This window comes from Myotis brandtii, unplaced genomic scaffold (genome assembly GCF_000412655.1).
Source record: "Myotis brandtii unplaced genomic scaffold, ASM41265v1 scaffold269, whole genome shotgun sequence".
NCBI classification, from domain to species: domain Eukaryota; kingdom Metazoa; phylum Chordata; class Mammalia; order Chiroptera; family Vespertilionidae; genus Myotis; species Myotis brandtii.
Window position 1 is genome coordinate 859,409 of NW_005360226.1, and position 12,561 is coordinate 871,969.

General features: G+C 43.5%; 1 protein-coding gene across 1 annotated transcript in view; it reads right to left on the bottom strand.

Annotated features, from left to right (window-relative positions):
• MRC1 (mannose receptor, C type 1) overlaps positions 1-12,025 on the bottom strand; it is a 93,327-nt gene extending 81,302 nt beyond the window's left edge. The window contains exon 1 of the mRNA XM_005868446.2: positions 11,830-12,025. Within this exon, the coding sequence (XP_005868508.1) occupies positions 11,830-11,890 (61 nt within the window). The 5' untranslated portion in view covers positions 11,891-12,025. The remainder of the gene's footprint in view (positions 1-11,829) is intronic.
• Between the last annotated feature and the right edge of the window lie 536 nt (positions 12,026-12,561).

Genomic DNA, 12,561 nt, shown 5'->3' on the forward strand with positions numbered 1-12,561 from the left:
ACTGGGGATGTGCCCGCAACCAAGGTACATGCCCTTGAGCAGAATCGAACCTGGGATCCTTCAGTCCGCAGGCCGACGCTCTATCCACTGAGCCAAACCGGTTCGGGCAGAGGTTTTTATACTTATTTGACTTTTATTTCATGTACTTAATTTTCATGTGTAGTTTCATCCTAATTTTAATCTAAATATGATGGTATTTAATGCACAAACATTCAATATTCTCTTTCTCATGAATGGTACCATCAATCCACCCAGATCCATAAGCCAAAAACCTAGGAGTAATCCTGGATTCTCAGTTTTCCTTTCCTTTCTACAACAAAAGCAGACTCTATTGGCTGTACCTCTTAATATACTACGTTAATTGTATGTGTTAACCTGGCTAGCTCTCGGTACATAAATTTTTGGTCAAACTCATCTAGATGTTGTTGTTATGATATTTTTGTTTGGTTTTTGTTTTGTTTTGCTTTTTAGATAAGGTTAACATTTAAATCAAGAAGGTTTGAGTAAAACAGATTCTCCTCCATTCTGTGGGTAGGTCTCATCCAATCAGTTGAAGGCCTTCAGAGAAAACAGACTGAGATCCTTGAAGAAGAGGAAATTCAACCTCTAGACTGCCTTTGGACTTGAACTGACATATCACCTCTTTGCTGAGTTCCTAGCATGTCAGTCTACCCCTGTAGATTTTGGAATAGCCAGCCTCCATGATTGCATAAGCCAATTGCTTAAAAACACTATCTCTTGAAGGATAGACAGATACACACACACACACACACACACACACACACCAGAGTTCTATTTCTCTGGAGAACCCTGAGTATGAAGAACCATATCCCCTAATCCAGTGGTCGGCAAACTGCAGCTCGTGAGCCGCATGCAGCTCTTTGGCCCCTTGAGTGTGGCTATGCGCAGAAGTCGGTATTTTGTGGAAGAGCCACACTCAAGGGGCCAAAGAGCCGCATGTGGCTCGAGAGCCGCAGTTTGCCGACCACTGCCCTAATCCATTCTTTCCCTCCATCTCCACTGCTACCATCCTAGACCACTCCACTATGGTCTTGCTCTGGTCTTCTTGTCTTTGAAATGAAATTGTCAAAGAAGATAACGCCAAACCTCCCAGTTTCCTGGGTAAGACTGATCTAACTTATCACCTGACTCCAAATTGCAAAACAATTGGCAAAACAAACTAATGTAAAGGGTGGTTTCCACTTAGCTATACTTAGATTTCTGCCTATGCAGTCTCTTTAGCAGATTGCCTGTGATGTGAATGCTTATTCAGTAATAAAATTGATTTCTTTTTCTTCTGCCTTTGTGGAGAGGTTTCCTAGGTTGGGAGATTTTGTTTTAAACGCCATTGTCCCAACACTTTAAACCCTTGAAGAGTGTACTATTGCACACAGGGAAAAATAACCAGCCTCCACATCACAGCTCACCAGCGGGGCAGGATCCAGCAGGCCTCCCCCTCTGCCCTAATCGCCTCCCTCTCCCTCTCTCACCACCTCCAGCCACAGGACCTTACTGTTCCTCAAACGCCACTTTCGAAGCTTCATATCTCAAGTTCCCGCTTCTTGGATGCTCAGGAAGGTCCCAGCTCATGTGTTAAGCTTAGCAAGCTGACTGTCCTAATTTTACTTTTACTTTCTATATAATATTCATAACCATCTTAAAATATATCCTTTCTAAAAAATTTTATTTACTTATGTTTTATCTGGTCTCCCTGATGGAATATAAATTCCATGAGTAGAGAGACTTTATCTTTCTGGTTTAATACTGTATTCTCTCTTTTTTGGAGCATAATAGTCTCTCAACAAGTAATAGTTGAATGAATGAAAGAGTTTTTATTAAATCTGAAGCATGTTCCCCAGTAACCCAGATACATTATTTTATTTAATAATTGATTACTGGTTAGCAGTCTATTTAATATTAGTTTTCCCCCTGAAAGTTTATTTGCACTGAAGAGCAATTTATAAATGTTTGTACTTATAAAAGGAGTACTTGGAAATGAAAAGCTTCTATTTCAAAACAAACTTATCTATTCTTGTTTCCTGTATTTATCTTTAACACTAGGAAGCAGTGCAAGTTTGATATTGCCTTTGCCAGACAATACAAGGAAATGTAAAATTATCATTTTATGTTCCTACATTCATACATTATTCTTCTCCCCAGCTAGACAACAGCTTTTATCACTGTTCTGTGCACCGTCTCTGACCAAAAAGCAGCCTTGACCAAAAAGCAGCTGGCGACCTTTTTGCCACTATGAACTACATTTTTGTTTTACATGGGGGTGGGCAAAAGTAGGTTTATAGTTGTTTGCACGGAAAATAATAAAACAATTAAAATAGTAATATAAGAATAAACTCTGTGTTTTGCACATTCACAACTGTAAACCTATTTTTGCCCACCCCATATGTATAAATATTCTACATTTTGTTTATGTTAATTATGCTGTAATTAAAATATTGCAAAAAAGCTGAGCAAATGAGGGCAGTTGGACAGCTAGATTAATTTATCTGCAATTTCATTTACGGACTAAAATGTGTGTTTCCTCTTTTTTTTAACACACATCAGAAATTTATTTACAGAATTGAAGAGAACGTCCTTCCGTCTTAACTCTATCTTGCTAACCTCACACATACCCTTCAACACGTATGTGCCCGGTGGCACGCTGGTGACAAAGCGAGAGACAGGTTCCCTGCCACCATGAGCTCACACTGTGATTAATTCAAGGGCAGAACATCAAAGGTCAAAATACATTGAGGCAAGAAGCAATCCACTTCAACCCAATATCTCAGGTTCAAAATAACTGGCATGCAGTAACATGGGTGTGAATTTTCTTTTAAGTGGGTTTTAAATGATTCCATAACATTGAGCAAGTAATTAAATTGCCAAACTTACCACCAAAGAAGATTATTAGGTTATTAAAGGGGACCATTTGGATATATGCTATATTCCCTTATACATGTTTAGATTTTCCCTGTCAATAAATAAAATGCTGACATGAGTAAGAAGAGGAAAATAACTTCTGGAAGATAAAGGAGCTGGATAAGAGTAAAGTAAATGGGTGTTTTGTAGCAAATACTGTCAGAATTCCACTGTGTCTTCTTGCCTTTTGCCGGTTTAGTGCATGCCAGCCCCAGTCCTCAGGGACAGCACTACACCACACCGCTGGGCCCGGGGGCATTTTCTGGCCATCAGAGCCCCCTGTACCCACACACTGTGGGGACAAGAAGAATCCGAGAACTAATGCCACCTACAAGTAGAGAAGCCCTTCGCCAGTGATCAACGGGGGTTGATGAATAAACACCCAAGTCCTTGCCCTCAGGGGGAATGACTCTGAGGCCCAGAACACCCAGCAGGGCTCAGCTCCAGTGTCCACAGGGGTCACTGGCCCCTTACCAGCGCCTTCGCTCTGGTCTCACTGCCCCCTCCTCTTCCAGTGTTTCCTGGGACCACCTCCCAAATAAACCATTCACATTGTTGTAAAGGGTCAGTCTTGACCAACCCCCAAAAAAGAAATCTGTCTCTGAGCCTGTCACTGTATGTAAAACCCACATATGTGTCCCCAGAGATCTGAAATTAAGTAAAAAACAAATATTTATCAAGTACCTAGTACATGCAAACAAAAACAAACAAACCAAAAAACTATGCCCACTGCTGGGAGCAGAGGGAAAACTGGGATCACAGTGCTAGGTTTTACAATACTGAACAAAAGATTAAAGGAAATTTTTATTTTATTTTTCACTTCAATCTATCACTAACTCATCAAATATTCAGAGAACCTACTATTTTAAGTCACTGCATTTGCCCATCTGGGAGGTACAAACATGCATCAATATGGGTTGTGACCTCCAGGAGGAAAACAGGAGCCAGGAGTATGAAAACTGCCAACTTCCCGCCTTCCTCCCTAAAGATAGGAATATCTACACCCTTCCTGGGTTCCTTCACTCCCATCTCAGCAGGTCTCCCTCAGCCTCCTGTTCTTTTCACCTGTGTCCTGGATCCCATTCCCTCCGGCCTCTCCACTCACTATCCTCTTTCTCTCCTATATCTTCAAACTCAAAATGCCAGCTTCTCCCCCAATTTTAAGAGAAGCAAAGCCTGACACTACGCCACTCTTTCTTCTTCCATTCAGAGCCATTCTAACTAATGAATTAATCTTTATGCATCATGTCTCAGTGCAGCCGGCCAGTGTGGCTCAGTGGGTTAGAGTGTCGTCCTGTGCACCAGTAGGCCTCAGGTTCCATTCCCGGTCAGGGCATGTGGTTGCAGGTTCAATCCCTAGTCCTGACCGTGTGTGCAGGAGGCAACCAATGGATCTCTCTCTCTCTCTCTCTCTCTCTCTCTCTCTCTTTCTCTCTCTCTCTCTCTCCCTCTCTCTCTCTCTCCCCCCCCCTCATCCCTCCCTCCATACCTCCTTCCCTTCCTTCCACTCTCTGAAACCAATGGGAGAAAATATCCTTGGGTGAAGATTAAAAAATAATCTTTATGTATCATTTCAACCTGATCATGACATAATCAGAGCTTCCCTGCTAACTGGCTGTGTGACCTTAGTCAAGTTTCTAAACTACTCTGTTCTTACTTTTCTCCCATCTGAAAAATAAAGGCAAAATAACAGGACCTGCTGGTTGTTGTGAGAATTAAATGAGATCATCCAAATAAAGTGCTTAGAACATTTCTGACACAAAGAAACTCGCTTGATACATGTTAGTTCATTATTATCATTAACTTGGAAAGTGTGAAAGGGTTCAGAACAGGATGAAACTAGAGAAAACAGAGAGCTGCGCAGCAGCCCAGACAGAGGGACAGAAGGACAAGGACAATGGAGAACCAGGGTTTCCACCCTCAGGACATAGGTGATGCGATGGAGAGAGGTATGCTCTTCCGGGTCAGCAAACTTGTGGTCAAATTCTGGTTCCACCATTTACTAGCTATGTTGTCTGGGTTACATTAATCATTCTGGCCTCAGTTTGCTCATCAGTAAACTGGGGGCCATGATGCTTTCGGACAGAGTTGCTGTGAATTTCTAAATGAAATAATTTACATAAAGTGCACAACGTGTCGTTTGCATGTAGTAAACACTCCAATGTCAATGCCCTCCCTTCCTGGTCCAAGTGAAAAGTCTAACAATTGATAAAGTGACTGAGTCCTCCCTCCACATACTGTAGTTTTGAAGCCCATTATGTCTTTCTTGATCAACACACCCAGCTGGTGAATTAGATCTGCTGCTTAGCCTCAGAGCCAGAAGACCGTGATCAAGCATGAGCTCTGGTCTTCCTGGCTAGTTGACTGCTAAGCCTCAGCTTTTCATGTAGGAAAAGGTAGATAGTAATACCTACCCATCCCACCTCAAGGGGTTGTCGTAAGGATCTGATGAAGGATCTGAAAGTGATTAATTCATGTGGTTAAGGATCCGAAAGTGCCCTGTGACGTTTATTTGGTTTGTAATTGGAACACTTTATCTTCAAATTATTTCTTCTTTTGATGTCAGTTTCAATTCCTTTGGAAAAGGTCCTTGTCTTTTTATCTCCGTCTACTCTCACTTTTGTTCAACCTGATTTTCACTGCTCTCCTTTGGGGACCAACCTAACCATACATTTTTTTTCATCCAACTATGCTTGATGATAGCCAAGAGGCAAGATGTCACTACCGTTCTCATTGTGACATCAGTTTTCTCCCTCTCTGCTGTGACGATACACACTACTTCAGAAGCTGCTTTCCTAGGTTCAACTCACCTTGGGGCCTCTGAGACCTAGTTCTCCCTTAGTCGCTCAAGGTTCTGTCTCAGAGGCCAGGCTGTAGGTTGTGAGCATTGAAGGATAACTATGATCCCACCTCCCTGTCTTTAGTTGAGATTGAGCACTTTTGATTACTTAAAGTTCACATTTAACCTGTGATGACTTTCCTACTTAGAAATTAGGTCCAACACTCTTAGAAGACACCAAAATGCATGCAACAAAGCAATTATTTTACCAATATCTGCAATATCCTCCACACACAGATTATAGAAACATCTGATGTGGTTCACAACAATAACAAGAAAAACAGAAAAATATAAGAGTAATTACAAATGAAAGATGACAAGAACTTGGTTTTGCTCAACAACTGCAGAAAGATGAGAGAATAGAAATAAAGAAAAGTAGAAATATTAAAAGGAAAATCTTGTGAACATTAAAACTAGTAAGGGAATGGCAGTGGGGAATTATTTCTTGAAGAAATCCTACATTGATATTAAACCAATCAATCATTCATTCAGCAAATATGAATTGCTTCTTTTTAAACATAGACTATGTTTATTATTAATTTTTATTTACACTAGAGATGAGAAAATTAAAGTTCAGATGTGAAGTCACATGACTAGTCAAAGAATTGCAAATCTAATGCATCCTCTAATTCTAGATAGCACTCTCTCTCCAATGTGTGTGCTGACACAAAGCAGATCCATCGCCTCTTCCATATAACAACTTTGATATAACTAAGGACACCACAGATACACTGGTTTGCCCCCTTCCCTGTTCAGGTCATATCACAATGGGATTATCATGTTCCGTTCTGGATGTGTCCAGGGTCTGAACTCTAAATTTTATGAAGGAAAGTTGAAGGACCTGGAGGAAGAGAAGCATTGCTTCTTTTTAATAAAACTCTCCATTGGAAGTCAGGATTCTGAGTACAAAACCGGCTGCTTCACTAACTAGCTGTGAGACCCTGGAAAGATCACTTCACCTGTCAGGAACCCAATTTTTTTAACCATAAACCAAGGAGGCTGGATGCAGCATGGGTCTGGGCTAGAGATCAAATTTACACTATTTTTTTTTTCACTTTCACCAGTGAGAACCTGCTCCTGGCATCTCTCCCCACTCTGCCCCCAAGGACCCCACATTGGTAGTTTGAAATCAACCATGGTGGGAGGGTTACATCATGAAAATCGGTAAATGGCACAAATCAATGCTTTTTTTCTTCTGAGAACGAACTGTTGAGTTTACCAAAACACCATTGCCAATGAGCCAAACCAGGCCATTTCAAGCTAAACTTCTCTGCTGTGGTCCAATCTCGGCATCTAAGTAACTTTCACTGTATCTCTACTTTGATTATATCCCCGCTGAAATCCAAACATCAACACTGAATGCAGTTCTTTGTGCTAAAAAGATAGCAGAGCAAGAAGAGTAAGAAGGGGGCCTGGTCAGGCAGCTCAGTGTTGTCCAGATACGTCAAGGTTGAGGGTTCATTCCCCCGGAGAGGGCGTCTACAAGAATCAGCCAATGAGCTCTGGCCAGTGTTCTCAATGGTTAGAGCATCCTCCCGTGCACTGAAGGGTCATGATGTTCAATTCCTGGTCAGGGCACATACCCAGGTTGTGGGTTTGATCCCATTTGGGGTTTGTGGGTGTGGCAACTGATCAATGTTTCTCTCTTTCTCCCTCTCCCTTCCTCTCTCTCTAGAATCAATGAAAAGCATATCCTCAGGTGAGGATTAAAAAAAAAATCAGCCAATGAATGTGTGGAACAACAAATCTATGTTTCTCTCTCTCTCTCTCTCTCTCTCTCTCTCTCTCTCTGAATTAAAAAAAAAGGGGGGGGGGGGGAGTGGCTCCTGTTAAGCTTGGCCTGCTGGGTGTGGCATGGATATTCACGGTGCTGATGATGTGGGCTGCTCTCAGAGATGTGGGAGAAAGGGTTTTGAATGAAAAAGAAATTAACCCACAAGGAAGAAGGGAGACCTTTCCGTGGGTTTTCTTAATAAATAAAGAACCAGGGAGGGGTTTCATACACCCGACCGTCTCCTGCTAACTAAGCAGGTATTCTGCTTTTATTCAAACACCTCTGATCATGTGCCACTTAAGCCAAGAAAAGGTAGAATAAAAATTATAATCTCAAAAAACCCAAAAAACTGGAAGGGGCTCCCTTGCCCATGTTTGTTTGTTTGTTTGTTTTTTATTCTCTAACTAAATAGATGTGAGCACCTCCCTGGTGCTCCCATATTTATGCCTATCAAGAGGAAGACATTCATCAGAGTAAGGTATCTTGCCGTCTCAAGGAGGGAAAAATTCCTAAGCAAATTAAGGAACACTTTTCCCCCTAAAGCATTAACAGTCGGTTTAAAGAAAAATAGGGGCTGTATGTGTGCTGCCCAATGTGGTATCCAGAGCCCCAGAGGTCTGCAGCATACTTGATACAAGGCCAGTCTGAATTCAGATGTGCTCTAAACTGTAGAATACATCTCATGTTTTGAACTTTTAATTTTTAATGTTGACTAAAAATATTTTGGATATATTGGGTTAGATAAAATATATTCATGAAATCAATGTCACTTGTTTCTTTTTACTTTTTTAAAAAGTATGTTTTTATTGATTTTTAGAGAAAGAGAGGCAGGGAGAGGGAGAGAGAGAAACTTCAATTGGCTGCCTCCTGAACATCCCCTACTGGGGATGGAACCCACAACCTGGGCATGTGATTTTAATTTTTAATGTTGACTAAGAATATTTTGGATATATTGAGTTAGATAAAATATATTCATAAACTCAATGTCACTTGTTTCATTTTACTTTTTAAAAAAGTACGTTTTTATTGATTTTTAGAGAAAGAGAGGCAAGGAGAGGAAGAGAGAGAAAGAAACTTCAATTGGCTGCCTTCTGAACATCCCCTACTGGGGATGGAACCCACAGCCTGGGCATGTGCCTTGGCCAGAATACAACTGGCAATCTCTTAGTGCAGGGGACGATGCTCAACCAAATGAGCCACCCCGGCCTCTTTACTTTTTCTAATGTGGCAATGTAATGTGGCCTATTATGTTTCTGTTAGAGGCCTGGTGCATGAAATTCATGCAAGGATAGGGTCCCTAGGCCTGGCCAACAATCAGGGCCTATCTGTGGGGTGACCGGTGGAGTGATTGGGGTCCCCTACTTGCACCCACCTTGTCTGGCCAGGTGCCACCCACTCTCCGGCCCTGCCCCCTGCCGCCACTGCCAGTCGCCTCCCTCTGCGGGGCGACTGGTGAGGCCTGCAGGATGGGGACAGCTCCTGTGTTAAGCATCTGCCCCCTGGTGTGGCGCCACCCACTTGCCGGCCCTGCCCCCTGCCGCCACTGCTGATCGCTCCCTCTGCAAGGCGACTGGTGAGGCCTGCAGGGTGGGGACAGCTCCTGTGTTAAGCATCTGCCCCCTGGTGGTCAGTGCATGTCATAGTGATCAGTCATTCCGCCGTTCGGTCGATTTGCAAATTAGGCTTTTATTATATAGGACCAGAGGCCTGATGCATGAAATTCATGCATGGGTAGGATCCCTAGGCCTAATCATGCGTGGGTAGGATCCCTAGGCCCGGCCAGCGATCAGGGTCAATCTGTGGGGGATGCCCCCAACCCCAGCCCCACACGCCTTGGCTGTCCTGGGGCCTGTGGGCTGAAGACAACTCCTGGGTTGAGTGTCTGCCCCCTGGTGGTTAGTGCACATCATAGCAACTGGTCATTCTGCTGTTCGGTCGATTTGCATATTAGGCTATGAAATTCATGCATGGGTAGGATCCCTAGGCCTGGCCAATGATCAGGGCCAATCTGTGGGGGATGCCCCCCTCCCCCTGCCCCGCACACCTTGGCTGTTCTGGGGCCTGTGGGCTGGGGACAGCTCCTGGGTTGAGTGTCTGCCTCCTGGTGGTTAGTGCACATCATAGCAACTGGTCATTCTGCTGTTCGGTCGATTTGCATATTAGGCTTTTATTATATAGGATTGCACTGAGCTGAGTTAGAGTCTGGGCTCCAGACACAGCCCTGCCCTCGAACTGGTCATCCAGCTTCTGTGTGAAGACGTTTAGTGACAGGGAACTTTCTCCTAAGCAGACTCTTCCATTGGAGACAGCGCACCCTTGGAAGATATGTTAACCCTCCTGCACAAACAAGCTTTCAAGATGGACACTGATGTCTAATCCCATGCTGCGGTCTCCACAGCACGGAGCTGCTGGCCTTCAGCACCACTTACTGACTGAGTTCTGAATAGCTTTGCCGCCAAGATTAAGGTGAAATTATCTCCTCAGGCTCTAGGAATCTTTTCTCAGCCTGGTTTCTTGGGAAACCTCTTCCTAAATACTTAATATATTGCTTTGTTAGACAATTGATTACTACTATGGGGGAAAGGTCACTGCTTTCAATAGCTAACGCTCATTGAACAACGGATGGGGCAGGCATATTAATAAGCTCCCCATGTTACCAACAGGGAAACCAAAGCACAAAGATATTAAGTAGCTGCCTGGCAGGGTGCAAACCACACTGCCTTCGCCTGTGTTTTCATAATACTACGACTTAATGCTCATTACAATTGAACATTTTCCGTGATCAAATACTCTCTCCCTGAAAAGCTTCCCGATTATATGGGAGCTTCCGACTTACCCATGTCCCCCCAGTCCTGCCCCCACCATTGCAGCAGCACGTGGAGTGCCATTGGCACCGTGGCAGTCAGTGTTGGTAGGTTTGAGAGAAATGAAGGGGAGTCAGGAATCAAATATTCAGAGTTGAATCCCTCCTTATCTCAAAAGAGAACTGGAAACTTTCTAAATTTTTTATACCAAAAAAATCATGAGCTGATGAGACAACAATAGAAAATTAACATTAATTTTAGAAAGAAAAGCCCCATCCAGGCAATGAGTTTGGAAAGTTATCTTTAATCCTTAAAGCCTGTGTTTTCTAAAATGAGACAAATACCTTCTAAATGTCTACTTTTTATTATAACAATCTTAAATAAAAACACATTCATATCTATTTTCATTAGGTATATAATTTTTTTAATATATGATTTTGAATCACAAGAATATGCATTATTTAATAAAAATCATTTATGATCAGAAAGAGAGAGAGAACTGGGAGTAAAATCTCTTGCAGGCACTCTCGTTCTGAAGTTTTAGCGGGTTAAATGTAAAGCAGTGACTTTCAACTGGTGAGCTGCAAGAATTTTTGGAACACGCAATACTTGACTATTTAGTTAGGGGCACTGAACTCTTTTCCCTTGGATTGCCAAACAAAAAATGACAACAGGCAACACAATAGCCATCGAGCGTGAATGAATCAAATTATACCTATTTTTTTTTTTTGCCAGATAGGCAAAAATGATACTTTTTGGTGTGCGGCAGAATTGTAGTAGTTTTTGTGTGCCATGAGATGAAATAGGTTCAAAATCACCGACCTAAAGAAATAGAAATGATGTCTTTGAGAATTTGAAAAGCTCGTGAGTAATCACTAGTCTCCAGAAAAAAAAAGAAGAAGAAGAAGGAGGAAAAAAAAAAGGAATAAATCAGTTTGAACCACTTGGACTCCAGATAAGGATGAACTTTCTAGCAATAAAAACTATGAATGATTAATACAGTTCACAGAAAAAAAAAAAGACAAATTGTGGAAATGACCTGGAATGTCTGTGGGGGCAGATCTGTGACCCTGTCCTTAGCTCTCCGATGAGGACAGACACCAGAGCTGCACCTCCTTCAGCCAGAAACACCCAGATGTTTGGGGTTAGACAGGAATATTGTGAAATGAAAGTAGCTGCACAGACTACAGAAGGACTCCCTCTAAGGATACAGCAGGGAAGGAACAAGGTTGATGAGAGGAGTCAGGAGCAGGACAGGGGTTCCCTGGGGCTCAGGGCACCTCTGGCATGAGAAGCAGCGCCCCTGCCCCTGCCCAGGCCCCAGACCTGGCGTCCAGGCAGAGGCCACAGGTTCCCTGCAGAGCTGGGCGGCTGCAGAGCTGGTGGCGCAGGGGAGTTGTGCTCTCCTCCTCAGCACAGGTATGGAAAGGAATCCGTTGACAATGACCAAAAAAAAAAGGCGGTGCCATAGACCCAGGCCACCCAGAGCCACTTACCCAACAGCTGCACAGCCACTGGAATGAGAAGCAGCAAAGTCAGGAGCAGGGGCAGCCTCATGGCCCAGGGTGTGTCCTGTCTTCCAGTGATGGAGAGGAAGGCGAGCCCAAGAATCAAAGCCAGGAGGGTACTGGGTCACCCCTTCCCCTGCTCAATCCTCAGAGCAGCCCAGCTGAAAAGAAGGGTGGAGGACGCTCTCACTTTTAAAGGGCTTCTCAAATTAGGGAAAACCTCCAATAAGGAGATATCCTGTCACATGAGGGTGGTTGGAAAAAACAGGAATTCAAAGTTACAACTTTGCTTCGTAAGCGAACTTCTGAGGAGAGCAGATAGAGAGGAAGGGGAGAACAGGACACATGTGGGAGAAGTGTAAGGAAGAGGGGGAGGTGAGCTGGCGATGGGAGAGAGGAGGGAGGGGCCAGCTGGCCGGCGGGAGGCAGAAGTGAAACAGCTTGGGCCCTCACAGCCTCTGCCATGGGGCTTGTGGACAGCACGCTGGAGGCCATTACCTGGGCCGGACAGGAGGCTCCCTCAAGAGAGCAGCTGAGCCCAGGGTCCCTGGGCAGACAGCCTCACTCTATGGGGACAGAAATGGCAGCAGCTAAAAAGGAGTTTTGGATAGACACATTTTCTTAATGGCTGAAACCAATAGCCCTCATTCTCCATGTTCAGTGCTTGTGGGTATCTTTTCTTCTTAGAAAGCTTCAAGAGAAACCGATCACATATAGTTT